General features: G+C 42.0%; 1 protein-coding gene across 1 annotated transcript in view; it reads right to left on the bottom strand.

The window, feature by feature from the left end:
• LOC122540843 (cytosolic carboxypeptidase 4-like) overlaps positions 1 to 27855 on the bottom strand; it is a 244133-nt gene that overhangs the window by 58613 nt on the left and 157665 nt on the right. Inside the window, exons 16-18 of the mRNA XM_043677060.1 lie at positions 17941 to 18070; positions 16364 to 16495; positions 12207 to 12383 (exon numbers count right to left, since the gene is read on the bottom strand). Coding sequence (XP_043532995.1) covers positions 12207 to 12383; positions 16364 to 16495; positions 17941 to 18070 — 439 coding nt within the window. The remainder of the gene's footprint in view (positions 1 to 12206; positions 12384 to 16363; positions 16496 to 17940; positions 18071 to 27855) is intronic.

Consider the following 27855-nt stretch of genomic DNA (forward strand, 5'->3'; position numbering starts at 1 on the left):
CGATTTCTCTCCACAGACGCTGCCATTTTTTTTAGATTAGATTACGTACAGTGTGGAAACAGGCCCTTCGGCCCGACAAGTCCACAACGACCCTCCAAAGAGCAACCCACCCAGACCCCTTCACCTAACACTACCGGTAATTTAGCATGGCCAATTCTCCTAACCTGGACTATGGGAGGAAACCGGAGCACCTGGAGGAAACCCACACTGACAGGGGAAAATGTGCAAACTCCACACAGACAGTTGCCTGAGGCGGGAATTGAACCACTGTGCCGTCCAAATTGCTGAGCTTTTCCAGCAATATCTCTTTTTGTCTCCGATTTCCAGCATCTGAAGATTTTACAGGTTTTATTAGTGCGCTTAAAAAAAGAATTCTTTTAATTAACCTACGTCACCCAATTATAGTCTTCCCCAAAAGAGGAATCATCCTGCCTATCCAGTCCCTTCAGGATCTTATATGATTCAATAAGATCACCTTTCATTTTTCTAAACTCCAATGATATGTGTTGAACCTGTTCGACCCTGTTTTATTCAGATAAGCCTTTAGTGAGTTTCACACTGTAACCACTCTAATAGAATTCCCTATTAAATTTATCTTTATGCTATTCAATTTATTAATGGCTATCTTTTATTTGTAACCCAAGTTATGCTCTTGCTGGCACATGGTAATATCTCTCATCTGCCCTATCAAAACCTTGCAGAATTTAAAAGGCCTCAATTAGATCACCCTGTAGTCTTCTCTTTTCTAGAGAACATCCATTAGAAAGCCCATTAAAAACTGAATCTTTTATAATTACTTTGTACTGACAACAATTTCCAATCTTCAAACACACAAAAAAAATACATGGGGCCTGACTTGGGCCTCCTGTGGATAAACGCAAACTGAATTGCTTGTCCATTTAAGTACATTAAATGTATTAAAGAGTTCAAGCCTCTTGACTTCATTGCTTACAGCGGCATCACTTATGGAGAGAAGCTATTAACCACTTCACTTCTATCACATCCCCAAACATATTAATGATACCCGACCTCCAGACTGACTGTGTTCCCATGAAGCGCCAGTTAATGAGGTAAAACCAACACCAACCCCGAAATCATCCTGGGTCCATGTTTAACAGGGAGTTATTCACTGGATATAAGAGTTCCTCTCACAGCTAGAATGAGCAAAATATCTCATAGGAGGTGATGGTTTAATGATATAATTGCTGGACTGTTAATCCAGAAATCCAGGTACTGTTCTGAGGACTTGGGTTCAAATCCTACAGATGGCAGATGGTGGAATTTGAATTCAATTAAGAAGAAAATCTAGAGATAAGAGCCTAAAGATGACCACAATTTGATTATTGGGGAAAACCCAACTGATGCAGTAACAACCTTTAAGAAATGAAACTGCCACCCTTACCTGGTCTGACTCCACACCCACAGCAATCTGGTTCACTCTTAACAGCCTCTGGGCAATTAGGAATAGGCAATAAATTCTGGTCTAACCAGTGACACCCTCATCCTGTGAACAAATAAGATCTTGGAGGTTCAGTGAATTTTAACAATAGAATGATGAATTCTCATCCTTTTCCAGACCACTTTCACGACAATTGCAATGGACAGACATACTGATGTATTTGCCACTTAATCTAAGCTAGTCTCATGTTTAAATAAGGCAAATAGTTTTTAAACCAACTCCCTAAATATTGGTATTTTCCAATGCTCTAAGAAATCTCCAAATGGTAAGCACTACATGAAAGAAAAACATGTCAGCTTCAAAATGCTGCATTTGAACTTACAAAGTCTGATCAAGTACTGTACACAAGTTACTAGTGAGATGCTTTATGAATATTGTTACAAATTCTGGTCAAGTATGGTACACAGCAGTTGGTGTCCCTTTGTGCTAAGTGTAGAGAGGAGTATTAGCTGACTACATCAAGGAGCGATAATAGCAAATCGCCCCTGTCCAATCCAGCATTACTCTGCCATCTCTGTGAAAAACTTCGACGAGAGAATCATTGATGTGTACTGATTGTGATGCAAACAGCCTGCAAATTGCGTGCTGGTGGAAAGGGGGGGCTGCAGAGTTTGAAACAACACAAGATCACAATGTAAAATTGAGTCTGGTATTGACAAAAAAGCACCAATATATCCAAATAGACAGACAGAAAGAAACCAAGCATCGATTAGGCAGAATCACTTATTTTTTTATACCTGATCAAACAGAATCAGTTCTGCTAGCCGTCTCTCAGAAATTACCACAAGATAAATCAATGATTCCATCTAAAAAGACCTAGACTCTTGACTACGGTACAAAAGCGCCCCCCGAATATATCTTGTTTAATTAGATAATATATGAGTACTGATACATGAGTTGTGTTGTGAAGTCAGGCAAATCTTAGGTTCCACTTCTGGGAAAGCTGTTATGATTGTCTTTAGTCAGCACATTTGAAGCATCTGCCAGCTCAGCAGAAAGAAATTAATATGATGGATTGTGTGTTAGATACTTAGTAGTTGGACAAGTCTGTACCAAGCCCTCTAAACTAAGTGAGTTTAATGATTATTGTCAGTCGCAGTACACACAGACAACAGCTTAATCTAAGGCAAAATACAGTGAATGCTGGGAATTTGAAATTGAAGTGGACAATACTGAAAGACTCAGTATAGAATGAGAAACAGTTAATGTTACAGGTTGATGACCTTTATCAGAACTGCATTGGGTAATTGATGACATCAGTATTAGTAGCTATGAAACAATAGATGATTCTTATAGAAATCCATCTAATTCACTATTGCCTTTTGGGGAGGGGAATTTACTACTTTGACCAAGTCTGGCCAATGTGTGACTCCAGGACCGCCAGCAATATGGTTGACTCTTAGCTGCCATTCAAAAAACCCAGCAAGCCACTCAGTTCAAGGGCAACTAGGGATAAACAATAAATCCAATAACACTCAGTCCCAAAAAAAAAGTAAAAGTAAAATAGCATCTACATAATTTTCCACCTGGGTACAATCTTACTACAACAACTTTGCATCTAAGGGCCGCCACTTCATCCACAGAATTTGCTAGGATTAGCATCAGTGATATCATTTAGGTAGACTCCAGATGAGATTTCCCACTTTTGGTCCCACATATCTGTCTTTGGACATCCAACGATAATATCATGTTTTCCAAAAAGAGTATTTTAATTTTAACTTACATTTTTAAAATCTACGTCTATTGACCCTTTCCCTCCATCAAGCCATCCTCCTTCCCACAATCCACCAAAACACAAAGCATCATCATTCATGGCTTTAAGTTATATTTATGTCGATATAGTCAAGGGCTGCTGTCACTTACAGCAGGGAAAGTAGCAAATCACAGGGAGCTACGGGACTGCTCTCTACCTGATTATTCACACTTAGCTACTGAGGTTACACTGTGATAAATAAACATAATAATCTATATGTGATCAATACCAAATCGACACTTCATCTCAAACTACCTACACAATTACACACGTGAGCACCATGCAGGACCAAGATATACTGAATCTGGAGAACATTTATTTGCAATTGATACATAATCAATACATATGATTCCAATGCAATCTATATATCCTCTAAAAATAATTTAATTGTAGTCTACATTTGCAATTCGTAAAGTCATTTTTATATCACCATTTTTCAGTGTTATTGGGTCAAAATTAGAGAATTCCTGCCCCAATAGAATTGTGGATCCAGCTACAGCACAGACTGTAGTGGTTCAAGAAGGCAGCTCGCCAGCATCTTCTCCAGGGCAACTAAGGATGGGCAATAAATGATGGATCCATCCAATTGTGAATATAAACATTTTACATGCAATACTAATGAGATCTATTTATGATCAAAAACATAATTTGATTGTGGTCTACTTGTGCTTTATGAGTTAAATCATTTCAATAGTAATTTCTTAGATTAAACTAGATTCCCTACAGTGCGGAAACAGGTCCTTCAGCCCAACAAGTCCACGCCGACCCTCTGAAGAGTAACCCACAGAGACCCATTCCCCTACTAATGCACCTATCACGATGGGCAATTTAGCATGACCAATTCACCTGACCTGCACATCTTTGGACCTCAGTCCCTGTTTTGTAGGCATCTAGCCTTAGCTCCAAGATCGACATCCTGCACAGCCCAGAGATAACAGAGAATTGTTCAACTATTGGCTCAGCTACGTAAAGCAGGTATTTCAGATCATTATACAGCATTACATCACTGTAGGAGACCATCTGGCCTACTAAATCCATGCTGCTCTCTGTAGATCCAGTCAGTCCCATTCCCCATTCTAATGCTGTAGCCTTACAAGTTTACGTCAAGTGGCAATGCAATTTCTTTGTGAAATTATGGATCATAACCGCTCCTAACACTCTCATGGGCAACATGGTGCAGGTCATTTCCACTTCCTGTACTAAAAAGGTTCTTCATTACAGCCCTCTAGCACCTCTTATTACTAAAGGTGAGAATCAGTTCAGTTGATTGGACAGCTGGTTTTTCAAAACAGAGTGGTGCCAACAATGCGGGTTCAATTTCTGCACTGGGTGACATTACTATGAAGCTTCTGCCTTCTTAATCTAATCTCTCACCTGAGAAGTGATGATCTTCAGGTTAAATTCGCCACCAATAGAGCTTCTCTCTCTCTCTCTCTCTCTCTCTCTCTCTCTAATGACAGAACAGCTCTCCGAGACTAAGGCATCTTTAGTTTAACAAAAAAAGTGAATGGTTTAACACCTACTTTTGGTGTTAATCAGACATTTTTTTGCAATCTGCAGGATATTACTGGGTCTACCCTACCACAGGTTTAGCAAGTAGCTTGAATTGAAATGAAGTGAATTGAATTTGTTGTCACATGTACCAAGGCACAGTGAAAAGCTTTGTCTCGCGAGCAATGCAAGCAGATCACATACTTACATAGCATAGATAGGTAAATAATAGGCAAACAGCAGCAAGACAAAAACACAGGTACAGGTGAATGCTAAGAGTTTGAGAGTCCATTCAGTATTCTAACAACAGTAGGGTCGAAACTGCTGTGAAACCGGATGGTATGTGTGTTCAGGCTTCTGTACCTTCTCCCTGATGGTAGAGGTTGTCAGGGCGGGATGGATCTTTGAGAATGCTGGCGGCCTTTCCTTGACAGCGGGCCTGGTAGATGGATTCTATAAATGGGGGGGTTGGCCTTTGTGATTGTCCAGGCAGAGTTCCCCACTCTCTGTAACTGTCTCCAATCTTGAATGGTACAGTTGCTATACCAGACAGAATGCTCTTGATGGTGCACCTATCACAGTTGGCAAGGGTATTGGCCATCATGCCAAATTTTCTCAGCTGCCTGAGGAAGATGAGATGTTGTTGGGCCTTTGTAACCAGTGCATCCACATGAAGAGTCCAAGAAAGCTTATTGTGGATGACCAATCCCAGCAGCTTGACACTCTCCACTTGTTCCATCTCTGTGCTGTTAATGTATAGGGGGGGGTATGTGTAACATCCCACTGAAAGTCAATAATGAATTCCTTAGTTTTGCCGGCATTGAGAGCTAGGTTGTTCTCAATGCACCATCTTTCCAGGTATTCCACCTCCCATCTGTAGTCTGTTTCATCACCATCTGAGATTTGACTGACTATGGTAGTGTCATCAGGGAACTTGTAAATGGCATTAGTCTGGTATTTGGCGACGCAGTCATGCGTATACAGTGAGTGCAGTAAAGGGCTGAGTACGCATCCCTGTGGGGGCTCCAGTGTTAAGTGTTAGTGAGGGTGAAATATTGTCCCAATCTTCACTGATAGTGGCCTGTGGGTCAGGAAACTGAGGATCCAGTTCCAGAGAGTGGGGCTTAGTCAGAGATCACTAAGTTTAGTAATTAGTCACGAGAGGATAATAGTGTTGCAGGCTGAACTGTAATTGATGAGTAGGATTCTTACGTAGCTGTACTTAGTGTCAAGATGTTCTAGGAAGGAGTGAAGGGCAAGTGATATGGCATCTGATGTGGACCTTTTGGTCCGATAGGCAAATTGGAGTGGGCCAAGAGTAGTGGGGAGGCTGGAGTTGATTAATGCCATGATCTGCCTTTCAAAGCACTTCATGACCACGGAAGTTAGGGCCAGTGGGCAGTAGTCATTGAGACATGCTGCATGAGCCTTCTTAGGCACAGGGATGATGTTGGCCCTCTTGAAACAGGCAGGGACAGTAGCCTGCTACAGGGAGAGGTTGAAGGTGTCCAGAAGATCTCTGCCAGTTGATCTATGCATGCTCTGAGTGCATGGCCTGGTATTCCATCTGGTCCCATCGCTTTCCTTGGATTCACACGAAGGAAAACTGACTTGACCTCTGATACAGTGACTGTTGGGATAGGTTCGTCAGCACTTGTCGGAACAGGTGTTAGTTCTCCATCAAACTTCTGCTCAAAGTGAGCATAGAAGGCATGGAGACAATCCCGAGAGGGGATGTGTCATCGTCTGCTATCTTACACTGTCTCTTTTTAGAACCTGTGATGTCATTCAGTCCTTGCCATAGTTGCCGGGTGTCTGTGTATTGGTCCTTGGCTGTCTTAATGGCTCTGCAAAGGTCATACTTGGATTCCTTATATTTGAGTGGGTCTCCTGATCTGAAGGCCTCACACCTTGCTTTTAGCAGGTTCTGTATGTTCTGATTCATCCAGGGTTTCCTGTTGTGGAACACTGGATTGACTTCCTCAGTATGCAGTCCTCCACACACTTGCTGATAAAGTCTGTAACGGTGGTGGCGTATCGTCCGAGGTACCTGCTGACTGTTTGAACACGGCCCAATCAGCCGATTCCAGACAGCACCGGAGTTGATCTTCTGCCTCCTCCAACCAGCACTGGGCCTGTATTCGCGAGGGGTTCTCCTACTTGACCTTGAAATGAGGGTGGGGGATGGAGCGGTAGGATCTTTCACAGTGATGTAGCGGGTGGTCTAAATGTTTGGGCCCCTGGTGGGACAGGTAATGTTCTGGTGGTACTTGGGCAACAACTTCCTTAGATTGGCTTGATTGAAATCACCAGTCACAATAAACAGGGCCTCAGGGTGTTCCATCTCCAGGGTGTTAGTGGTGGAGTACAGCACATCCAGAGCTTCCTCAATCCTTCGCTTGTACCATTTTGTACACAGCAGTTAGTATAGTATAAGTTAATGGCTGAGGAGGGCCCACAGTTCCAATATCCCAATTTTCTTCATTGCTATTCATCCTATCAGGCCCACCCTTAGCCCACTCCCGATTCGAGGATTTATTGTGCCCCCTCATCAAGTCACAACACATTTGCTGCAAAGACATGAGGTACTCTTTTTCTCTTTATTCTCTTATGGGATGTGAGCATCACTGACAAGACTAACACTTGTTGCCCTCAATCTAAGTAACTTGCTGGATCATTTCAGAAAGTATTTAAGAGTCAAACACAGTGGAATGAGTCTGGAGTCTTACATAGGCCAGATCAGGTAGGAACGATAGATTTCCATCCCTAAAAAAACATCGGATGAGTGGTGCTGGAAAAGCACAGCAGATCAGGCAGCATCTGAGGAGCAGGAAAATTGACATTTGGGACAACAGCCCTTCATCAGGAATGTGGATTTTCCTGCTCCTCGGATGCTGCCTGACCTGCTGTGCTTTTCCAGCACCACTCTAATCTTGACTCTCATCTCCAGTATCTGCAGTACCCACTTCCGCCCAGATGATCTTTATGATGATTGAAGATGTTTTCACGGTCACCATGAGAGTTTTCATTCCACTTTTTATTAATTGAATTCAAATTTATTTGGGTTGCTGCCTGGGGAGGTACAGAAAGGCACAGCTACTCATCTAAATGATGTTAATGAGAGACAGGGTGCAATTTTTGGATCTCTTTAGGGTCTCTAGTTTGGGATAGATGCCATTGGAGAAGACCTGATCCTGCATCTGAAAATGGCCTCAGATGAACACCCCGTAGTCTCAAACCAGACAGCATGCCCAAAACAGAGATTGTTGGGAGGTCAGCTGCTCTTTATGGAAGTTGTAATTCTAATGGACCAAAGTGCAGACGGGAATATCCTTTTAAAAATGAAACAATTCATTATCAATTGCAGTGCACCCTTGGGGCTGAAAAGATGACACACTTTGCTCTGCACTGAACCATTATTAATGGCCCATGTTCCCATCAAATGCCTGAGAAAGCATAAAGAGTTATTGATAGCAATGTATCCTTTGCCTCTCACTTTGATACAAAGACTGCATTTTCTGATTGTCATGATTTCTCATTGTCAGTGCTCAATAAAGTAAATGTTTTATTTATGCACCTCCAATAAAATAGCAATTTATTTTTCAAAATAATTACTGAAACAAACGGAGAGCTCCTGACAAGTACACTTTGATGTAGATCAATGATTTTTCCTGGAAGGAGGAACGAAATGTTCTTGGGGCAAGATGTTTCTATCTATCTCACTGGGAGTGTATATGCAGGAGGTTCTGCCAATTTCAGTGATTGCGATTAAGTTGAAGACTCTTCCTGTCCTACTTAATGGTTGAGTCTTTATAGAAGCTATGACTTATATCCAGATCATGACCATGATTGGAGATCTCTGCCTCTGTCACTGAATATAATTGGGCTTCTTTCATGGCATGTGGGTGTCGCTGGAAGATCATCACTTGGTTACCCATCATCAAACTGAATGGCCTGCTTGGATATTTCAGAGGGCAGTTAAGAGTCAAGAACATTACTGTGGGACTGGAGTCACATGGAGGCCAGACCAGGTAAAGAGAGTGGCTTCCTTTCCTTGAAGGGAATTTGCTGCATCAGATCTCCTGAAATGAGAAGTGATGAACCTTTCCTGGTCACCACATTACTAAGGTGAGCTTGCTTTTCCAGAATTATTAACTAATGAAATTTAAATTCCACCAGCTACCATGGCAGGATTTGAAGCAAGTTCCAAAAGCATTAGCCTGGTTGATATCTCCAGATTATCTGTTGGCAGATCATTAAGCAGGTACCACTATCAGTATGACACTGCTTCCTAATGAGGAGACTTTGACTATCTGATTGAATGCAATCAGACTTTAAAAGCTCTTTGACTCACAGTGTATTGCAATGATTTATTACTGTCACATGTACTGGAATACAGTGAAAAGTGTTGGCTTTACAGGAAGATCATACAACACATGTGCATTATGGTAATAGAACAGAGTGCAGGATACAGTGTTACAGCTACTGAGTTAAAGTTTGGATGTACAGAGCCAGTTGAAACGATCCTCACCATCTTTAGTGAATTGTTCTCTCAAGTTCTACAGGGTCAGCTGCGTTTTCCAGGCCTAGGACATCAACCTGTCAGAGTTGTCCCAAAAAGGCCAGTTTTTCAAAACAAAAATTTCAAAATCTCACTCCTGACTTGAGCAATCACTGTATAAGATTCTCCATACAGCAGATAATAAGGTAGGAACAGGTTCTGGTAACTTTTCCTGATGCTGGAAATGGTTACAGCTGATTTTCTTTCATTCTGATTATCATTGATGTGCTGGGACCACTAATCACAGGTTCTGGGCGGTCTTGAGTCATTCTCTCACTGTCATCAGCAGACATTATAATGGCCTTCCAACAACATCAATGTGAACATTGAGAGGAGAGCCCAGATTCAATCAGAAATGGTGACATTGCCATTATGAGCAGGAATTTGGATGAAACAGGATCCTAATTTGCAGACCTCGCAAAGTAGAAATACCATTTGAGCAACAGGGATGTGAATGAATGGTCAACATATTTACACTGAGAAGGATGTGGCTGTTGCATTTGATGGGCCTAATTTAATGCGACATGGGGGTTGGGGGGGTGTGGCGTAGCTTGTGAGATCAGAGCAAAAGGGGTTAGAATTAGGTCAAAAGCTAGAGATGGGAGTGTCTCTTGTCGTAAAGACACAGCTAAATCAGATCTTTAGAGGACCACTGCTGCCAGCATGTTGTATGCACTAGTTGGACATTTGATCACAATAAGATTTGCTGCCGCCACCCTTGTTTTAAAGGAGTTGTCATCTACCCAGCCTGCTTTGTCTGGTGTTATCAAGGGGGAAAAAAATACAGGTAGTCCAACAAGAGGAAGCATAGGGCCTAAACATATTTCTTACATGTAGTAAACATAAACATATAGTTTCTTACCTGACAGCAATCAGGTATAAGTTACAATGGCATGACAAACAGTGTGACTGCGACCATGCAGAGATCTAGTTGTTAGGTTTATCTCCTTTATGACCCAAAGCATTTCTGCCCACCCATCATCATATGCCCACCCCACTATTTACACTTTGAGGTCCAAGCACCTTATATAACACCCACCCTTCCAGATTCCATGCAATTGCCTCGGCATTTGGGTCAAGGAGGGCCTTCTGATCCAGAGGCCAGTGATGCACTCATGTGGACACCTAAGGGTATCTTCTCACCGCTGCTTGTGGTAACCATGATGCCATTATAAGACGGGTGCTCCCTATGATGCTGCTGTCTCTGAAGAGATGCCTGGCCCTTCAATCGTCCATTAACTCTTGGAAATGGTGGCTCAGTTATGATGCCACTGGACTGGTAACCCAGAGGCCCAGCCTAGTACCCTGGGGATATGGGTTCAAATCCCACCATGGCAGCTGGTGGAACTTAAATTCAATTAATAAATCTGGAATTTAAATGTAGTCATAGTAATGGTGGCCATGAAACCATCATGGATTGTTATAAAAACAAATTTGGTTCACCAATGTCCTTTAAGGAAGGAAATCGGTCATCCTTATTCAGATTGGTTTGTATGTGACTCCAATCCACAGTGACGAAGTTGTCTGTTAACTTCCCTCTGAAAGGGATGGGCAACAAGTGCTGGCATTACCAGCAACAACCGATCAAAGAATTAAAAGACATGACCTCTTCACCCTTCATCCCCAAACGAAGGGATAAAAACCTGGTTCCAAGTCATTAATTTCTTCTTTGGCACATAATTGGGTCAGGCTGTTGCAAATTGTTATGGTGGGGACCCCTTCCACAATCCTCATTACTTCCCACCCCCAACCCAGGCTTCTGGTCCATCCTCACAGCCAGTGCTATTTGCTTAGAACTCAGGCCAATGAATTGGTGATGTGTAGTTACTGGTCCTGAACGTCACAGTCAATGAAATGTATTTCAATGTTACTGCCGGGGCATTAAGCATCATCTGGATTCACTGTCGAGAGATGATCAGGGTGATGAGATATTCCTTCCATCTAAACTATTGATGGGATGCTGCAGTGTGGGAGAGCTCTCTCAGGGGCTGTCATTCTTTCTGAGCAATTTATCAGCTTGCCCCAGCAATGAGTAACACGCCTGGCAGTGAAGGTAAAACGTTTACATTGCGGAGTCTCTCATGAGATGATTACAATGGGGGAGCTACCCTTCAGTTCACCTTAACACATTCAATAATAAAGATCTTTAATTCAACCCAATAGTTCCTTAAATGAATGCAAGGTTTAGACTATTCAACAATCCATTCCATGTGCTGATAATTCCTTGTTGAAATAAATTATTTCAGTTCTAATTTTGCCTTTTGCAAGAATGAGCCTATTTCTGTTAGTCCATATGGAGCACTTTAGGCTAAAGTAATGTTTCAAATTAACTTATCCGTTCTGTTTGCCAACTTATATATTTCTATAAAACCACTTCTCAGAAGCTTTCTTTCAGGGCAGTAAATCAGAGGTTTCTCTAATCTTGCCTCATAATTCAAACCTCCAATTCTATTCATCAATCTCATGGATCATCTCTGTACCGTCTCCATTGCTAGAATGTCTTCTCTGCATCATGGCTTTTTGAAACCAGATATATTATTCACAGTGTGATCAGATCAGTGTGCTGTACAGTGTGATCCTTCAAGATTCTGTTGACTTTGCAGATTGCTGTTCAGTCATGGATGGATTTAGTCAGTCATCGATTCTACATTGAATCTTCAAACATACCTGGGTCTTTTCCAATGATCATCCTTAGCCACTTTAAGCATTGTCTTTTCTTTTTCTTATCTGCAAGTACTTTCCACTTACAACATCAAATATAATCCTTTTTTTTGTCCACTTGCACATGTAATTCAATTGATTCATTAATCTTTGGCTGTCTGTTCTGATTCTATTGCTCTTAGTTTTGAGTTACCAGCAGATGTCACTAATTTGTGGTGATGAGTAGGCTTGAAATGTCATTTAACATAGCTATAGCAAGAGCCCCCGATGCTTTCACTTACATTGTATTTGCCCTGATCACAGCCGCAGTAAGTGCTCTCCATTGTGTAGCTCCGGAGAACCCCAATCTCTCTCCAAACCACCACTCGTGCAGTCGCTTCCCTCGACTTCTGGACTAAGAAGCAGCAGCGGTTCATGGCAAATGCCGGGGAGATCTTGTCCAGGACTTTGGGGATGGTCTATCAAGAAATAATTAGAAGAAATTGATTTATTTAATGCAAAAGCAGCAAGTCAGTGATCAGATACTCTGACAGATTTACATTCATGTCACAGGGCAGAGTGAGTGATGTTCCTTGAACAACCGCTGGGGAGAATTTCTGTAGCTCGGGCTTCTGATTAACTTACTGGACATGATCATATGATAAAGACCACACTGAGAACATTTTAAAGCAGGTGCCGTGACAGATTTCTCTGTTGCTATTTATTTCTTTGGTGTTCAAGGTGAGGAAGGGCAACAGTTGTCAACAGAAATAAAGCGGGCACTAAATGAGCAATGGAAGAGACCAACATCAGTCAATAGAACAATGTGATCTAACAATGTTAGTCAATGGAACAGCGATGGCTTGAACTTTGTCAACAGGACTGTGAAAGCAAGTATTGTTCGTAAATGAGGAGAAGCAGATCACCATGCAATGAAACGGTAAGAGTGAATGCTTGACAAGGGAATAATGAGAAGATGACCATTGGTCAATAAAACAGTGAGAAAGATTATGTTTGCCAGTTTAATGATAATTATCCAATAATCAATCGATTAATTCCGTGGGTTAGTTAACAATAAAACACATAATAAGTTATGAAGCAGACTATACAGAATAAAGTAACTGATTTCTATTTTGTGGCTTTCACATTTACAATAGAATCACAGTCAGGCAGAGTCACAATGTTGTATACACACAGTACATGGAGTCCACAAAGGTAAACTTATTTAAAGACAAGATACTTTTATAACAGTGTCCATCAAACAAAGTCTTGGGGTGAGGGGAGAGGGGTATGCCTTTGTCAGTAAAAATTCAAATATTTGCAGTTCGACCAGAGTCAGTAAGCATTGGCCCCTCACATTTGCTATGTTCCTTAACTGATTGGATTGCAAGTTGAGTTAAGGCAGACTTATTTCAAATTTTTCCTGAACCATACCGTTAAAACCACTTACAGGTTGTACTTAGCTACTGGAAACCCAGACACTCAATAAGAACCCATTTCTATTATAAATGGGCCAAATAACTATCATATTGTGCTCACAGATATATTCTAACAGTATAAACTTCACAAATTGCATCTATATTGTCAACAAGTGCAGCAGTGTAGTGTTTATGTCGCTGCTTTGGTAATCCAGGGCTATGAACGGAGCTAAAATCCTAGTGGGGAATCTGAATTCAGTGATGTAAAGAATTATGATACATGTACGCAATCCTTTATCCGAAAAGCTCCAAAATCCGAAATTTCTCTCGTGAAATTTCTTTCTGCATAACAAGGGTGTTTGGTATGCTAATGGGTGACCCATCTCCACACCCACTCGACCCATGTCACTCAGATGTGATATGTGGATCTGCTGTTCGGTAAGATTTTTATTTAATTTCATTGTGAAAATGTCATTTATTCTGAAATCCAAAAAATTCTCAATTCCGTAAAACAACTGGCCCCAAAGATTTCAGATAAAGGATTGTGTATCTGTACAAAATCCAAAGTTAAAAATCACACAACAGCAGGTTATAGTCCAACTGGTTTAATTGGAAGCACACCAGCTTTCGGAGCGTCACTCCTTCACAAGATGGTTGTACAAAATCCAGTCTTTCAGGGAAGGCATTCAGCCATGCTTACTTGCTCTGGTTTGTGACTGGAGACCCACAGCAATATGGTTGACTGTGAAATGTTCTAGTAATTTACGTCATTGCATCAAAGCACTCCACAAAGATAAACAATAAGAAAAAAAAAAATCAGACAGACCACCAGCAGCAACCTAAGCACCAGATGCAGCAAACGCACACCAAGCGCAGACAACCCTGTTCAGTCCACCTCATTTACATCTGGTGACTTGTGCCAAAATTGGGACAGCTGTCCCATAAACAAGCAGCAACCTGACACAGTAACAAAACACAAACCCATGAGCCAAACATGACTGGGAATATAAATTCTGAGAATGTGATTGACCAAGTGTGGAAAATCTCTGCACTTGTTGGTAAAAGGGAGGTCTCCCTCTCGCTGGCTGCAAGAAGCAAGTTGCAAGTCAGCAAAGACTCCATCGAGAAGAAACAGCACAACTTTGGTCAACTTGCAGTACCAAGAATCCCCGGACTGAATGCTCACCAACCAAGGTCATTGCTATTGAAACCGTCCAATGTAACGGGCATAACATTTCACTATCTAACCCTCACTTAGGGGAGAAGTGATGAACCACATGATAATTAGGAAAAAGACACACAAATCAGTCTTTGTCTTGTCCATGAGGACTAGACTGTGAAATGTGACAATGTTAAAAATCACACAACACCAGGTTATAGTCCAACAGGTTTATTTGGAAGCACTAGCTTTCAGAGTAATGCTCCTTCTGCATTGCTCCAGCAGCGCTCCGAAAGCGAGTGCTTCCAATTAAACCAGTTGGACTATAACCTGGTGTTGCGTGATTTTTAACTTTGTACACCCCAGCCCAACACCGACACCTCCAAAATCGTGAAATATGACAACCATTAACCATTGTGTTTCCTCACTTCTCACTTCTAACCTGTGTATACGTGCGTCATGATTTATTATCTTTCCTCACATTTTAGTAACTAATATAACTGCACTTTTTTCTTAGCCCAAGAAAGTGTCATTAAATCAACTCATTTTAAAATATAAATACACTGGAACTGGGAATGGATTGCTTGCTGTGATCAAAAAAGGAAAGGGAGTGATGATTAAAACACTGGTGTTATCTTCACCAGTTGCTATGCACTTGCCCATGACAGTATCAGTGGGAGTGACCACTGCACAGGACTTGTGGAGATGATATCCTGTCTTACACACTGACTGTACAACCACCTTGTTAAATGGAATGGACTCAGAACAGATTTGGCAACTCAAACTAATCATCAGTGAGGTGTTGTCTATCATCAGCAAAGGAGATTGCAATTCCATCATAACTGCCTCCTCATGGTGTGACATGTCCCTCACTCAATCATTAGCATCAAGTCAGGGGATCATTAGGTTTAATGTGGAGTGCAGAACAACATGCCAGGAACAACACCAAGTGTACCTAAAATCTTGGTGAAACAACTTTATCATAGAGGGCTATTGAGCTTGGGTCGCTACTTTTATTCAAGGCAGATTTTTTAATCCGTAAGGCAATCAAGGGCTGTGGAGAAAGGGCAGGAAAGTGGAGTTGGGGATTATTACATCAGCCATGATCTCATTGAATGGGTGAGCAGACTTGATGGGCTGAATGGCCTACTTCTGCTCTGACATCTTCTGGTCTTACACAGGATTACAGGCAAGCTAAAGAGCAGAAGCAGAATGTGATAGAAAGAGCTAAGCAATTGTGCAACCAATAGTTCTGGTCAGAGCTATGCAGTTCAGCCATATCATATATCATGAATGCAAAGGGAAAGTTCTTTGAACATCCTCATTCCCAATGGTGACAGAGCCAGCAAGTCAGTGCAAAAGAGAAGCCTGAAACGTTTGCAATCATCTTCAGCCAGAAATGCTGAGCAGATGATCCACCTTGGCCTCATCTAGTCATTCATGCTGTAACAGAAGGTGGTCTTCAGAAAACTTATTTCAATCCACATTGAGTTCAAAAAAGTGCTGAGTGTACTGCATACAACAAAGGCAGCTCCAAAAGCCCTGACAACATCCCTTACTAACAATATGATAGATGTACCTTCTATTCTACACAGTAGAGTAATTCAAGTAGGTAGATCATCACCAACTTCTCAAGGACAATTTGGAAGAAAGACTAAATTAACTGGCCTTGTCAGTAGGGCCACAATCTTATCAATGAGTGTTGACTAAAAACATATATATTCATCTAGACAAAGGGTTCAGGAAATTTAATCATGAGTGGAGTTGTAATTATTTCAGATTTCCACAAAAGATAATTTCTTAATATAACCAAAAGCATTTAACTGGAGAGCTGAATATTCCAACAAACCACTAGATAGAAAAATGTAATGATGACACTCACCCGATATCCAATATCCTCTTTCAATGTTGCTGTGTCAATGCTGGACCTTGCCTGCCACAGTGTCTCCTTAAGGCTGCATCCGTACATGAAGACATTCTTTTTCCGTGAATGCCCATGGTAGTCACAATAAACCTGGTACAAAACCAATAGGTAAGTTCAGGAGAGTCTGGATGCACCAGCACTCAAAACATCGGAATGCCATTAAGATATATGTAACAGCATCAGAATAACTATCGCTAAGGAACAGTATACTGAAACAGCACAGCCTAATAATTATATAGGATCAGTCATAGAGCAGCAAACAAAGAGTCAGAATCAAGTGTTTGAGACAAAACAGCAATCCTCATTATTTTCAAATTCAGAATGCAGTATTATGGGCTTTGCGCCTGACCATCTGTAGTTGTTAGATTATATGCATAGTGAGATCTCAGCCTGAGTTGTGCTTCTCATTGGGAGCTAAGACCATAAGATGTAATGCAGAATCAGGTCATTCAGCCCACTGAGTCTGTTCTGCCATTCGATCATGGCTGATATGTTTCTCAACCCCATTCTCCTGCTTATTTCCCGTAACCTTTGATCCCCTTACCAGTCAAGAAACTTTGTCTCCGATGCACTCAATGACTTGGCCTCCACAGCAAAGAGTTCTGCAGAATTACCATCCTCTTGCTGAAGAGGTTCTCCTCCATCTCAGTTCTAAAGGGTCTTGCCTTCACTCTGAGCCTGTGCCCTTGGGTCCTAATCTCTCCTATTAGTGGAAATGCCTTTTTCGCGGTCCACTCTATCCAGGCCTCTCAGTATTCTGTAAGCTTCAAAGAGACTCCCTACCAGTAATTCTAAACTCCGTCAAGTACAGACCCAGGCTGAGTAAGACTCATGTCTGGAGGCTAAAGGAGGCAACAGTTGCAGAAGGAAGACAGGAAAGTGGAATTAAGGCCAGAATCAAATCAGAATGGCAGAGTAGGCCAAAAGAAACAAATAGCCTCCTCCTGCTTTTAATTCTTATGTTCTTGTCTCCTGGGACTATAGACTGTTTTATTGACCCCTTCATATTGTTGGTACTTAATCTTCTGACTCCCTTGTGAAAACAAATACAATGAAGTAATTTAACAAATCCACAATGTCTATATTCACCATTATAGCTTTCGTGCGTATATTTAAAGGCGCACATACCAGTTTCCCATGTTTGTCCTATTAATTATATTTCATACAACTGTATTCTTAGCTTTAATATCTTTGTAATTATTTCCTCAAAATCCCTTTCTGCACCTCTTATTTTCTTTAGGACCTTTTATTGTTCTTCTTGTCTGCTAAATTTCAACTTCTGTTTTCATTTCTCTGAGTTTTTTTTGTGTTTGATACTTTTCCTCAGTTGTTGAAATAGTTGCCTAACTGAACAAATGGGGACTTCACCTTTTGAAGGGTAAGCAGCAACATTGCAGCACAGGAAACAATCCCACGCTTCACAGACAACACACTGGCTGGCTCCTTCAAGTGCAGAAAAAGTATATTCTGGGTTTTTAATCCCCTTGCATTGGTCATGCTCCTTGTCCCACCTGCTTTAAATCACTAACACTTACCAGTGGGGTCTTGCCAATACTTCTCATGTAGCTGAGGAGAGCCTTTGTATGATAAATAGTTGGATGAAGGTCTGGCTTTGGATCTGACCATTGCCTGTTCAAATCCTCTCCACTCAAAGAGCAGCGATGGCTAAAAGCAAAATCATACAAGTGAGATAAAAGTGCAAATGTGCAATTTTAATTCCAGGGGTAGATAATGGCCTCATTGTATTACCATCAGGCTGTTATTCCAGAGACCTAGGAAATGTCCTGGGGATCCAGGTTTGAATCTCACCAAGGCAGATGGTGGAATTTGGATTCAATTAAAAACCAAGAGACCAATAATAACCATTAATCCATTGTTGATCGTTGGAAAAAACCCTTTTAGTTCATTAATGTATTTTAGGGAAGGAAACCTTACCTGGTTTAGCCTACATGTGACTCCAGACCCACAGCGACATGGTTGACCCTGTGGGCAATTCAGGATGGGCAATAAATGCCGGCCTAGCTAGCAATACCCTCATCCCTTAAATGATGTTTTTAAAAAAAGTTCTTCACAACCACAAGTGAAATGAAAGAGTTCCTTGAACAAATAGTGCCTTACATGTATTGGGATTTGAAATAAAAACACCAGAACCTGACATTGAACTTCACACAGGTCTAGACCCCTAAGGGGGAATGACTCAGCTTTGATGGCCATGACACTGAATTCGAGGCCACATCTGACTGATACATTACTGTGGTCAATAGGCACCAGCATTGTTAAAGATTAATGCAGTGAGCCATGTCAGCACAAGATATTTAACATGATCACTCACAACTCTCAGCTCCAGTAAGTGCCTTGGGAGAATACATTGTTAAAAATGATAGTATTTCCCAGGCTAGTTCACTGATCTAGTTCAGTTAGTAGCTGGGGCAAACGTTTCAGGCAAGAGTCTCAGGCTTTCATTCCCAGTCTGGGTCGATTGGTTTAAGTCATCATTAGCAATGTCAGATGGAGTACTCAGAAATCCTCACTATCCAGTGCATAACATCCTCACTGTGCAGTAATAACTCCTTGGGAGTGTATCTATGTAGAATCAGATGAAGAAATAGTTGTATTTATCACAACTAAACATTCTACAGACATTCAGGGCTGACAGCAGACGGATCAGCTCAACAATTTCGCCAAAGCTAGCTTCCGAATTGATGCCACCCAATTAAAGACCAGATCCTGGCACAAATGGCTCAATGAGGGAGCCAGCAGCTCAGCAGCTGTGCCCACAGCTAAGGCTGAGGCAATCAGGAGACCACGGAGAGGTGATAATTATTTACAATTGTAAATGGACGAGGGTCGATGGTTCTGCTGGTAATTGGGGATCAGAGTGATTGTTGAGGTCCACAGGAGTGGACTCTCCTTATAGCAGCCTCCACCTTGGGTGGCCCCAACAGCTTCCACAATGCGGGGCTGCCAATCTACACTCTGGCCTGTCTCATGCCCCACCTGGAGATCTCGATCAATCGAGGGACAGCGTCCACGATCCATCCCAGCTTCCCATTTTTTTCTTGCACACTCAATTCCTTTCTGCTCCACCAACCAGGCAGCAATAGAACTCACTGCCTACAAGAATGTGTGAAAAATGACCAACTTGGTGAAGTAAGGTTAACATAACTGCTCCACATGGGGGAATAAGTCTTTATCTGATGGTATTGACATATAATCACTAACTGCAGCTTAAAAGTTCTGATATAAGGCTTATGCTCAGAACCCAATGGACAATGACACCCATATGTGTTATTCTACTCATGTTCCAGTTCTGCAATGACCCATTTAGATTAGTTTCCCTACAGTAAGGAAATAAGCCCTTTAGCCCAACAAGTCCACACTGACCCTCCGAAGAGTAACCCACCCACACCAACATTTACCCCTGACTAATGCACCGAACACTCTGAGCAATTTAGCATGGCCAATTCACCTGACCTGCGCATCTTTGTGGGAGGAAACCGGAACATCCGGAGGAAACCCATGCAGACATGAGGAGAATGTACAAACTCCACATAGACAGACAGTCACCCAAGGTGGGAATTGAACTCGGGTCCCTGGCACTGTGAGGCAGCAGTGCTAACCACTGAGCCATCATGCTGCTATTTTGCCACAAGAGAAAGTACTGCTGCCATCTGAGCTTTCATCCTGATCTGGGTTCCCCAGTTCAAATGCAACCAATTGACCTCCAGCTGACAACAGGCACTTTGAGTATGGTGTGTTTCCCTTTAAAAATTTAACAAGATAATTGCAAGTGAGTATCCCAGGGAGAGTCTCCAGCACCCAGACCTGGTGCCTATCCCTTCCGTGGTTTCCAGCAGCTGAAACATAAGGTCATTTCATTGCTCCTCATAGACTTGAAAACAATGAGTAATGTTATTTTTGGTCTTAGTACAATAATAAAATGCAACAGATGCTGGAAACCTGAATGAAGTTAGAAAACGTAAAAAAAAACAGTAAATCTGGCAGCATGTGTGAAGAGGGAACCAGAGTTAACGTTTCAAGTTAGTAATCTTCCAGCGGAAAAGAAGATGGGTGAGAAATGCAATAATTTTTAGGACAAGGGCCGGTGTGGGACATTGACAAGAAAGGTCTGTGACTGGGGGGAGAATGACAGGTGGATTGCATGATAGAAGAGGTTGGGATTAGAGTAATGCTGGAAAAGCACAGCAGCTCAGGCAGCATCTGAGGAGTTCCGCTACTCCAATGTTGACTCTAATCTCCAGCATTTGCAGTACCCACTTTTGCCCACCTGAGAGAAGAGGGCGACATGCAGGTCAAAGCAGATGGTGATAGTGGTAAATGAACAAAACACAGGATCAGAGGAACACAAAACAAAGTACCACAAATACTGGAAATCTGAAATACACACAAACAAATGCTGAAAAAAACTCAGCAGATCTGTGGAGAGAGAAACATTTCGCATTACCCTCTCCATAGATGCTGCCAGACCTGCTGAGTTTCTCCAACACTTCCTGTGTGTGTTACAGTCTCAGTAGAAGTGCTTGGAGCAAACATTTCAAAACAAAAGCATGAGGAAAACTAAAACAAGTGATTTAGAAAGGCAAATTATGGGGAGTGGAGTTGGGGAGGGATTATTTGTCTTTGGGCTAGTAGTTTTCAGGGTTCATTTTCTAAAGACAAGAAAACAGAGATGTAATATAAGCAGCCAGGTTCTCAAATCAGAAAAATTAATTCAGGAAATCTGACTTTCTAATTAAATTATTTCCACTGTTCAAACTAATTTGAATTGTTAATGAGAAGTTTTTAAAATTAATAAAGGGATTTTAATGGAGTTCTTCCCCAATGACCCACTGTCAATGCTAAATTCGAAAGTGCATGGTTTAATAATGTCTTCCCACCCAGTGTTTGGGGATTGTGCACTGCATTCTATTCCTCTCTCTCGAGGAGACATTTTAACTCAAGGCACTTAATAAACGGTTTCATAACATGCATTAAACTATTGTGCAAATCACATTTAAATCATTTGAGTATTTTTTCATCCCCCCCTCACAATTGAAAAATCAAATGAACTCTTATGAAGACTGTGGTAACAGGCATGTCAATAATAATTAGGATAAGATCGGCTCATTTCCCTCAATATCATTTGTCCATATTCATTTCCTGCGATTGGAATAAGCAGGTGATTATTTCTCTGTTCTCTTGCGAAAGCACAGAGGCAAGGAAGGAAACCATTGAAAAAGTTACAGCCCAGGAGCTGGTAATTTGGACCATCTTGTGTGGATTAGCCACCCGTTCTAATTCCACTCCCTCCTTCCCTTGTGGCACAGTGGTAGAGACCCTACCTCTGGACCAAGTGGCCTGCGCTCAATTCCCACTTGATCCAGGTGGTGTGTAATAACATTATTGAATAGATTGATTAGAAAAATAGATTAATTAAAACAATATTTTTTTAAAAAAGAAGCCCACCACCCGGTGTGTAGTCTTGTCAATTGCAACAGTTCAGGTGCAAAACCAGGATACTTATCCACCTCAATTACCAAGCCAGGCAGATACCAATTCCCTCTGGCTGAAAATGGTTTCCCTATGCCCTTTCTAATTCTTTCAGATTACCTTCAATCTGTACTCACCCTCGGTATTTGACCTCTCTACAAGGGGGATTATGTCTTCCCTGGCTTCTGGCATTTGGATAGGTATATGAATAGGAGGGTTTGGAGAGGTATGGGCCGGGTGCTGACAGGTGGGACTAGATTGGGCTGGGATATCTGGTCGGCGTGGACAGGTTGGACCGAAGGGTCTGTTTCTGTGCTGTACATCTCTATGACTACCATTACTAAAACAGGTTGTCTGGCCGTTGCTGTTTGTGAGATGTCCAGAGACGTGCAGGTTAAATGGACTGGCCATGGCAAATGCAGGGTTACAGGGATAGGGTTGGGGGTTGGGGGGTGGAGGGTGGCTCTGGGTGGGATGCTCTTCAGAGGCTCAGTGTGGACCCGATAGACCAGATGGCCCGCTTCTACACTGTAGGCCTCTTTGATTCTATGAGAGTTCGCTGTGTGCAAATTGACTGCTGCATTTCACACTTCAGAAGCAGTCAATGAGGTGTGCATTTTTTAAAATGCCCTGAGGTTGTGAAAGGTGTTAAATTATTGCAGTTCTTTTTGCTTAAGATAATGGGGATGAATCAACGGACCAAATGCTCTAGCCTTTTTTTTAAATGCAGTTGGTATCTAGATGTTTCACATGTTTGACATTCATCTTGAGTTATTGTTGTTTAATTGCTAGTGTAGCAGTGCATTGCCTTGATCACATAATAACAGCACACATGGTAACTTCATAATTTTCAGACAAATACTCTGTAAAGCACACTCAGACTGCTCAAACTGAAGTTTGCTCAAGTTGCTTCAAACTTGGACAATTTTTGAAGTGTCAGACAAACAGTTGGTTAAAGGTTGTGATCAGTCACATTCTCTCGCTGCAGGCTCATAGCCTGGAGGTCTGAAAGCTTCATCTCTGCCATTTCTAAACAGCCCGAGGATGAAGCTTGCAAAAATGTCTAATCTGAACATTAACTGGACTACTTCCAGTTCTGCTTTGTGCCAATACACAGTGCAGCATTCATTCAGCCTGTGTTTTCTATAAATATAAATGTATGTGGATTTCTTTTTATCCTTGAGGTTTGTAATTAGCTTGCTGACCAAGTGTTTTGAAACTTCTTTGCTCTAGTATCCTTCTGGAGAGTCAGTATCTGAAATGCAGACTTCCTGAGCCAACTAAAGCCACGTCTTGTAGTGATGTCCAATTAATTAACACATTCTCTGCTGAACATCAAAATCCCTGATCCAAAAGGAATTAAATCAGATCTCACTCAAGATTGCAGAGAATATAAAAGCATTACTTTAAATTCAGGGGATTGGATTTGGGTTTCTGAGCAACAAAAACTTCACCTTTCCTGACAGGACATTTGCATCATTCATAAATACTGCCTTTGCAGACCATTATTCCATGTAAATCTTTACCAACATTAATATTCCAAAAGCAAACTCATGAGGTAAGGAGTCACTGCCAATTTGCTCAACAGCAGCTTTCTGTTTTCTGCGCTATTCATTCACATGACTCCATTTTCGCTACCTCTTTGTTACAACCTGAACCTGAAAACCAAGAAAAGGGGGATTGAGCATTTGGTGCAGAAGGGGAATAGTTTGAGGGCAGAGGTAAGTGGATTATCAACTAACAAGGGAGTCAAAAATCATCAGGGTAAGCAGGAATAAGCAGTTGTGATCATGATTGGACCAGCCACAGTTTTATTACTTGGCAGAGCAAGCCCAAGAGTTATCAAAAACCCCACAGTCAACCAATCCAAGCAGAGATGTTTCCCCACGAATTAGAGCCAGCCCACCTTCCACCTTTCCATTACGATTTACTTACGTGGACACAAGGTGCCCACATCATCACCTACCCCACTCAGCAGCATCTTCCTCTCTCACTAAAGCTGCAGAGACTCTCACGCTGTTGGTTTTGAGATTGGACCCTTGGCACTGGCAGCCTTAACTGCCATGTTGAACAGGTTGATGAGTGGAGAGGCAGTCAAATAGGAGACCGTGTCCAGGAAAGTAACTCCTTCATTTTTGGCTCCCAGTCTTGGGAATCCCATCTGGGTTTTGTGTTGACGTTTCAAAACTGGCAGGAGAATCCTGATATTCAGCAGCAACAGTGGCCAATTCTTGTTATAACCCTGACCTCATCTCCTCTTTTCATCGATGGATTTGTATGGTAAGCCTGCTATCCTGCCATTGGTTTAAGAAACTAACATGGCCAATGGCAGGCACATAGAATTCTTGCTCCCTTGGCCTAATGTAGCTGTTGTACTTGGGACAAAGATGGGGATGCAGAGAATAAGTGTACCAGCTATGGCATGGATGATTGTGGGCACCACCCAAGGCTTTCATCAAGAAGCTAGGCCACAATGATCTGCCCAAGAATTCTCTAACTATTTGAAGTGACTCCATTTACAGGGGAACCGTGGCAACACTGACATTCACCTCTGTGGGCTCCCACAATTCCACTCTAACCCGGGATCATCAGCCAGAGTCCTCAGATATGCCGCTCACCTGCTGAAAGACAGGAATATTCTTTCTGAGTAACAGGAAAAGGCCATTCAGCCACTCGAGCTTGTTCCACCATTCTATCAGATCAAGGCTGAAGTGTCTCTTGTTTAGAAAAGCTCCAGCCAATGGTGGGAGTCAGAATTTGGGGGAGTACCTGGTTCTCATGAGTCTTTTTGTTAATCCAATGACACCTTTTAGAACCTACCCCCTTTCGTTATATTGCCATCAAAAGGGGCTTTAGCACACTCCCATCCAGAAATCCTGGCTACCTTTCCTTTACTAAACAGTCAAAGGTGGACTTACAGGGAGGACCCTAGTAGATCTTTCCCCATGAAGAGTATGTGACTGGAAGCAAGGACAGCCACGGAGAACCATTTCAAAAACGTAGCCATCCCCCAGTGAAGAAGCAAGATGCTGCACTCTGACATTCTGCCTGCAGTCAGTCATTAGTCTAGAAACTTCATATGGTTTTGAGGTTGGGGACAAGACCAGGGGTGGTGTCTTTTCGGGGTCAGAGTGTTGCAATAGCCACATTTCTGGCAGGAAATTTGGAGAATTTTAGCCCTATTGTGACGATGATCCATATCCAAGCAATGAGGCCAGATTTCTCGGTTCAAATACTAATACATTGAAATAATACCCACAAGAGATGTTTGATTAGCAGTTCAACTTTAGATTAAGCAATACTTAATTATATGTTCTTTGCAGCAATTTGTATTCACCAGCCTGTCCTATGAGAAATCTGCAGGTTAGCAAGGTGGTGCTGAGTTCGAGGACTGGGACTGAGACAAGGTGGGGGAAGGGGAAATGGGGAAACTGGAGAAATGTGAGTTCATCCCTTGTGGTTGGAGAGTTCCTAGGCGGACATCCCTTGATGTCCGCCTAGGAACCCTCCAACCACAAGGGATGAACTCAGATTTCTCCAGTTTCCCCATTTCCCCTCCCCCACCTCGTCTCAGTCCCAGTCCTCGAACTCAGCACCACCTTCCTAACCTGCAATCTTCTTCCTGACCTCTCCGCCCTCACCCACACTCCGGCCTATCACCCTCACCTTATTACCCTCACCTTAACCTCTTTCCACCTATCGCATTCCCAAGTCCCTCCTCCCTACCTTTTATCTTAGCCTGCTTGGCACACTTTCCTCATTCCTGAAGAAGGGCTCATGCCCGAAACGTCGATTCTCCTGCTCCTTGGATGCTGCCTGGCCTGCTGCGCTTTTCCAGCAGCACATTTTCAGCTCTGATCTCAAGCATCTGCAGTCCTCACTTTCTCCTATGAGAAATCTACCTATAAGCTATCACAGGAAGGGAAATAAACCAGAAAGGCGATCAGCAGCATCAAGTCACTACAGGTTCATTTTAAGGGACTTTAATCTAGAGGTTTAATGTAGCAAGTACAAGTGTTTGATATAGATAAGATACCTGGATCTTGAGCCTAAGCCCATTGACTCAGAGGGAGAAACACAAACCCTGCACCACAAGAGCCCACTGGGTATTTGCTACACTGTGTCAGCAATGGAAGGATAGTTAAGCTAATGATTACTGAAAATCTGTCATGTGTCATTGTTAAGCCTCATTTATCAGTCTGTTCTGTAATGACAATTGGTTTATTGAAAAATCATCATAGTGGCAGCTGCCGAATTGTGATGACAATACAAATAATGCAAGTCATCATAATTCATAACACCATTATGGACAATCATTAAAATAAAATAAATGGTAAAATCATAAAGCATTGCATGATTATGATGATTTCAGTGCACAAATAATTACAATACTTCACAAGATGTAGGACTCTTCAATTTACAGAATAGAAATGTAAGTTTCACTGTCCTCTGCATTATGTATTAATGTCCATAGATCATATGTTGTCAGGCTAAGCTCATTACATTCATCCATAAAGCTGTTTGTTGATCTGAAGCCTAAAGTCATGATTTAGTAAAGAGTTTATTCCACACCAACTGACATCATGGAAAATCATGTGATATAAGCAATAAGCAAAATATAGAGACAAGGCTTCTTTGTTCACCCCTTGAGAATTGCTACAAATGACCCTTTACAATGAGCAAGTGAAGACAGTCTACAATTTTCAGAAACTGTGAAAGCGAACAACCCAAAGCATGAGTGATGGGAGAAAATGTCAGGACCAGATCATTATTCTCAGGTCAACTAGTCATTTAAACATTTCGACTTTGATTTTCGTTGAATGACAATCAACAAGGCTGAGCAAGATGCAGTGGGAAAAACAGAATTCACCAATTCAGCTCCGCAAAAAAGTGCAAAGCAACCTGCAGGCCAGAGAAAAATGTTGAACTTTGGAAAAAGTAAAGTGTGAGATGAATGAAATGCTGCTGGCAACCCAGGAAGGAGAGGAAGTCAGCAATCGGCAAGCTGATGAAAAGAAAAGCCAGCACAGATTCCAGACAGAGAGACAATACACAGTCGAACATGTTGTGGCTCTTTGCAGACATGAAACAGAGAGAAGTAAGAAACAGGACTTGTGTGGTACTGGGGAAGTGATGGTATAGTGCTACTGCTGTTGTTACTGAACTAGCAATCAAGAAATCTTGGCTACTGCTATAGAGACCTGGGTTCAAATCCCTTCAGGCCAGTGGGTGAAATACAAACTCTATTAATAGAGTTATTTAATTAGAGTTAACCCAAATGGAAGGCTGGTCTCAGTAACGCTGACTGTGATAGTTAGATACAGTAAAATACTATGGATGCTGGAAATCTTAGACAGAGGGAAAGGGAATACTCAAGAAGCTTAGTAGCATCTGAGGAGAGGAAGGGAATTACTGTCTCTTCTTCAGAACTGACATTCCATGAAAGAATAAAAGCCCCAGAAGAATAGAAGGGTTCCACAGAAAAACAGAGGAAAGGATTTCTGCTGTTTATTTGGCAGTTGTCAGCATCACTAGCAGGAGCAAAAGCCCATTCCTAATGGCCCTGGAACAGAGAGGCGGCTTGGTCATTTCCACGGACTCTTAAGAGTCAACCACGTTGGTATGAGTCTGAATCACATGTAGGTAAGGATGGCAGATGTCCTTCCTTCTTTAAAGGGCATTAGTGAAGCAGATGATTATCAATAATAGCTTCATGGTCACCTCTCCTGCTTCCAGCTCCAGGTTTACTATTTGTATTAAACTTCCACCACCTATCATGATGAGATTTGAACTTCTGTCCCATACAACCAGTGACATTTTCATGACACTACTTCACCCCAGATCTCAACTGATCCAATTATATCAAGGTGGGTTACAACTTGACAATTATTTGTCCAGCAGAAAGTGAGGACTGCAGATGCTGGAGATCAGAGCTGAAAATGTGTTGCTGGAAAAGCGCA

Source organism: Chiloscyllium plagiosum, chromosome 36 (genome assembly GCF_004010195.1).
Source record: "Chiloscyllium plagiosum isolate BGI_BamShark_2017 chromosome 36, ASM401019v2, whole genome shotgun sequence".
Taxonomy (NCBI): domain Eukaryota; kingdom Metazoa; phylum Chordata; class Chondrichthyes; order Orectolobiformes; family Hemiscylliidae; genus Chiloscyllium; species Chiloscyllium plagiosum.